The following is a 4,359-nucleotide window of genomic DNA, read 5'->3' as shown; positions in this document are numbered from 1 at the left end:
ATTCTAGAAACTTCCCTGGGTCACCTAATAAAATTGGAGGGCAGGAAAGGTGTTATAGACCCTCTTATTTCAGAGAAGACCCATTCTCTCCCTTTCCTCCTTTCCTATCCCTTCTAATAAACTCATGCCTGTTATTCTGAGCAACTGTCTAAAATCTTTATGACATGATTGTAAGAATGTGCTTTGAAGGGAGATGGGGTTCATCTGTGGACTGCCTCAGCTTGGGGGAAGGTCAGTGTCCCCTGTAACAGCACCACCACACCAGTCAAAAACAAGAACAACTATATCTATATCTCTATTTATATTTGTTTATATATAATTATATATTTATATATGTTGTTTATGTATATACATACATATATATGTATATATAAATATAAACAACTATATATAGTTGTTGTTGTGTATACATTTTATATATATATATATATATATATATATATATATATATATATATATATATATATATGATTTCTGACTACTCAGGGATTATCCAGACTGTGCTGCAGTTAATAAAAAAACAGGATCCTGGTGTCTATGGGAATCTATGTGGTGCCAAGTTTAAGGAGAAAGTTTCCCTCTGTCTCCATTTGTAGGCCAACTCATTGTTTGGCATCATTTTTCCTGTGGGTGAATTTTCTTCTAGAAAAATCCAAGAGTTCTGTTAGGGAGTAGGGGTATAGCTCAGAGAGAGGGAATCCAGGAAGAGAAAAGGGGTTTGGGTTCAGCTTGAGTGTCTCCTAAGATTTTCTCACACCCTGGATTCAGAGAGATGATGTGACAGAGAGCTATTGTCAGGATAAAGTTCCAGATCTCAGTTCGTGGATTTCAAGGTCTCAGGCCCAAGCCTGGTGTTTGAAGGTCTATGGTGCTAAAGTCGAGTTTTGGGGATTCCTCTTTGTCCTGACGTTTCGCTCCTCCACTTCCCAGCCTGGATATTTGTGACGCGACCGCAGTTCTCAATCCCATTGCGTGTTGGGTTCCTAGGGAAGCCAGTCATCGTCGCCGCGGTTCCGGGTTATAAAGTCCTCAGAGACAGGCTGGGACTGGAGGTCTCCCCAAATCTGAGAATAAGATCATGGCGCGCCGAACCCTGTTCTTGGTGCTCTTGGGGGTCCTGGCCCTGACCGAGACCTGGGAAGGTGAGTGCGGATTCCGGAGGGACCGCCCGGAGGAAGCGCTGGACAGGAGGAGATCGCGACCCGCTGCCACCGATCTTTAATCCCCAACTCCTACCTTAACTACTCTTCCTTGGTAGTTCACAGCCCAGACCCCACTACTTCGTCTCCCTCCTGGTCACTCCCCTCTCGAGTTCTGCATCCCGCAGCGCCTGTTCGGTTTCACCAGCACCTGCCCCTCCTCCTTTCCACCGGGTCTCATCCAACTGGGATCCTGGTCGCACCTACCCTTCAGGCTCCCACTCTTTGAGATATTTCGATATCGCCATGACCTGGCCGGGCCGCAGAGAGTACCAGTACATGACCGTCGGCTACGTGGACAACACGCCGTTCGTGCTCTTCGACAGCTACTCCGCCAATCCAAGGATGGAGCCGCGGGCGCAGTGGATGGATCAGGTGGGGCCTGAGTATTGGGAAGATCAGACACGGGTCTGCAAAAACTCGGCACAGATCGACCTAGGAAACCTGCGCAACCTGCTCGGCTACCACAACCAGAGCGAGGGCGGTGAGTGACTCCGGGTCCGGGTAGGAAATCACTACCCCCACCACCATCGACTGGCCCGAGTTGTCCCTGGTCCCCAAGTCCAAGGTTCATTCCCAGTCTTGGAGACTCGCGAAGACCCTCCACCTGGGAAAAAACTGCTGGGGGCCGTTAACCCTGTTCCATTTTCAATCTTGGTAGAAATCCCCTTGGATTGGTGAGGGTGGGGGCTGGCTGGGGGCGGTGGCTGACCACGAGGACGGGGCCAGGATCTCATACACTCCAGTGGACCCTGGGCTGTGAAGTGGGGCCGGATGGACGCCTCCTCCGCGGGTACCATCAGGCAGCGTATGACGGCGTAGATTACCTCGCTCTCAACCAGGACCTGCACTCCTGGACCGCGGTGGATGCGGCGGCTCGGATCACACTGCACAAGTGGGACACGGAATTTTACAGGGCCTACCTGGAGGGCCCGTGCGTGGAGTGGCTCCACAGATACCTGGAGAAGGGGAAGGAGATGCTGCAGCGCTCAAGTATATGAGGTTCTTGGATATCTCCCCTCTGCCCTCCTACTGCTGCTGGCGTCTTTTGAGGAGGGGAGGAAAACGGGATTCTGGTTAGAATTCTGCAGCTCTCTGGCATCTGGAGGGAAAGGGGGAGATCGAATTTTCAGATCCAACACCAGGGAGTGAGAGAGAAGGTCCCGGAAATAACCCACAAGCCCGCCCTTCCTTCCTTCTTTCCTTCCTTCCTTCCTTCCTTCCTTCCTTCCTGTACTAGGGATTGAACCCAAAGATTCACTGCCAGCTAGGCAAGGGCTTTACGACTGAGCCACCCACCTCACTTTTTTTTTTTCTTTTTTCACATTTGAGACAGGATCTCTCTAAATTGTTCAGGCTGCCCTTGAACTGAACTTACAATCCTCCTACCTCAGCCTCTGAGTAATAGTTGTGCACCACAGAGTCCGCCAGCACTTCCTCATGACTTTAGCAGCTGATTGGGAACTCCTCTCTCCCACATCTTGTTCTTTGCCCCAAGTTTAAAGCCTTTGCTTATCAGACTCCAGATATTTTGAGTTTCTTGGCCTCCAGTCAGAAACAGAAATTCCTTTTCTCCCCGTCAAAGACCTCAAGCCTTCTAACCTGGGCTGGCTTACTCTGATTCTAGACCTTTCCAAGAAATAAGTTATCCCAGATGCCTCTAGGTGTTTTGCAATCTCCTCCACCCTCGGTGTCCTGTCTATTCTCTGATGGTCTCATGAGTGCTGCTTCAGTGTACCAGGAATAATGCAAGGTGGCTGAATTTTCCAACTTTTCCACTAGACCCCCCCAAAGACACGAGTGACCTACCACCCCAGCCCTGAAGGAGACATCACCTTGAGGCGCTGGGCTCTTGGCTTCTACCCTAAGGAGATCACTCTGATCTGGCAGTGGGATGGGGAGGACCAGACTCAGGAGATGGAACTTGTGGAGACGAGGCCTGCAGGGGATGGAACCTTCCAGAAATGGGCAGCTGTGGTGGTGCCTGCTGGAGAGGAGCAGAGATACACATGCCATGTGCACCATGAGGGGCTGCCTGAGCCCCTCACTCTGAGATGGGGTAAGGAGGGGATGAAAGTACAGAGCCTGTTGGCAGGGAAAGCGGGAGCTCTTCTGGAGGGTCAGGGCTGAGAGCTGGGGGTCAGGGTCCCTCACCTACTTCCCCTTCTCTTCCCAGAGCCACCTTCTCAGTCCACCATCCCTGTCATGGGAATTGTTGTTGGCCTGGTTCTCCTTGTAGCTGTGGTCACTGGAGCTGTGGTGGCTGTTATGATGCAGAGAAGGAATGCAGGTAGGGAAATGGAGGGATCTGAGTATTCTTGTTCCAGGCCCCTGGTAGAAGTGAACTCTGCCTCATTAATGGGAAGCACCATCCACAGGCACTTGCTGACGCTCTATTGTATAGCACAAGGAAAATTCAGCACAAATTTATTACCTTTATGATGGTGATGATGAAGACACCTGATTCCCAGAAGTCAGAGGTCACAGGGAAAGTCACTGCTGAGGACAGACCTCCAGGATGGCAGTTGATTAAGTTCCTGAATATCTCCTTTTCTTATGTTTCCCTGAGTCTGTGGTCGCAATCTAGAAACTTCCCTGAGGTCTAAGACTAGGGCGTTCCTCTGGGCCCTCATGGCCCTGCCTTCTCCTTGGCTCCTCACAGGTTGTTTTTATTTTTTTTCTCTCACAGATAGAAGAGAAGTTATCTAGGCTCCAAGTAAGTATTGGGGGAGAATGTTGTCTCTGGAACCTTTGGGATAGTGTGTATAGGAGCCCATGGGGGAACTCACCCTTCTGGGCTCTGAGTATATCATGTTTTTCTGCCCTAAGTAATGACAGCGCCCAGTGCTCTGATGTTTCTCTAGGCCTGTAAAGGTGAGACCTAGAGGGCCTTAATAAGTAGGAGAGGGGTTGGGGCACAGGAGATTGGACTAGGTTACAGGTACTCTCTGGATCTTATGAGTGACCTATAGGTTGTTCAGAACATTATCACTGGTAGGAACTGCCCTGAATTTGTTCATGGTACTTTTGTTCTGAAGCATGAAACAACGGCCTTGTGTGGGATGGAGCAACACAAGATTTGTTCAAGTCTCCACTTTGTGATTCCAAGAACACAGGGATTCTCTTCTCTTTCTGCAACTGGTTTCTGTGTTTTTTTTTT

General features: G+C 49.8%; 1 protein-coding gene across 1 annotated transcript; it reads left to right on the top strand.

Moving 5' to 3' along the window:
- Positions 1-1,016: 1,016 nt before the first annotated feature.
- Positions 1,017-3,872, top strand: LOC124109342 (HLA class I histocompatibility antigen, alpha chain G-like). Its single transcript, XM_058586585.1, is given in 5 exon segments — positions 1,017-1,142; positions 1,414-1,683; positions 1,929-2,183; positions 2,974-3,258; positions 3,376-3,872. Coding segments are annotated over 5 exon segments (1,140 nt in total). The 5' UTR covers positions 1,017-1,078; the 3' UTR covers positions 3,642-3,872.
- Positions 3,873-4,359: the final 487 nt, after the last annotated feature.

Source organism: Marmota monax, unplaced genomic scaffold, assembly GCF_021218885.2.
Source record: "Marmota monax isolate L192 unplaced genomic scaffold, Marmota_monax_Labrador192_F-V1.1 WCK01_AAM20220418_F8-fsc00404, whole genome shotgun sequence".
NCBI lineage: Eukaryota > Metazoa > Chordata > Mammalia > Rodentia > Sciuridae > Marmota > Marmota monax.
This window is presented reverse-complemented; position numbering and strand designations above follow the sequence as displayed.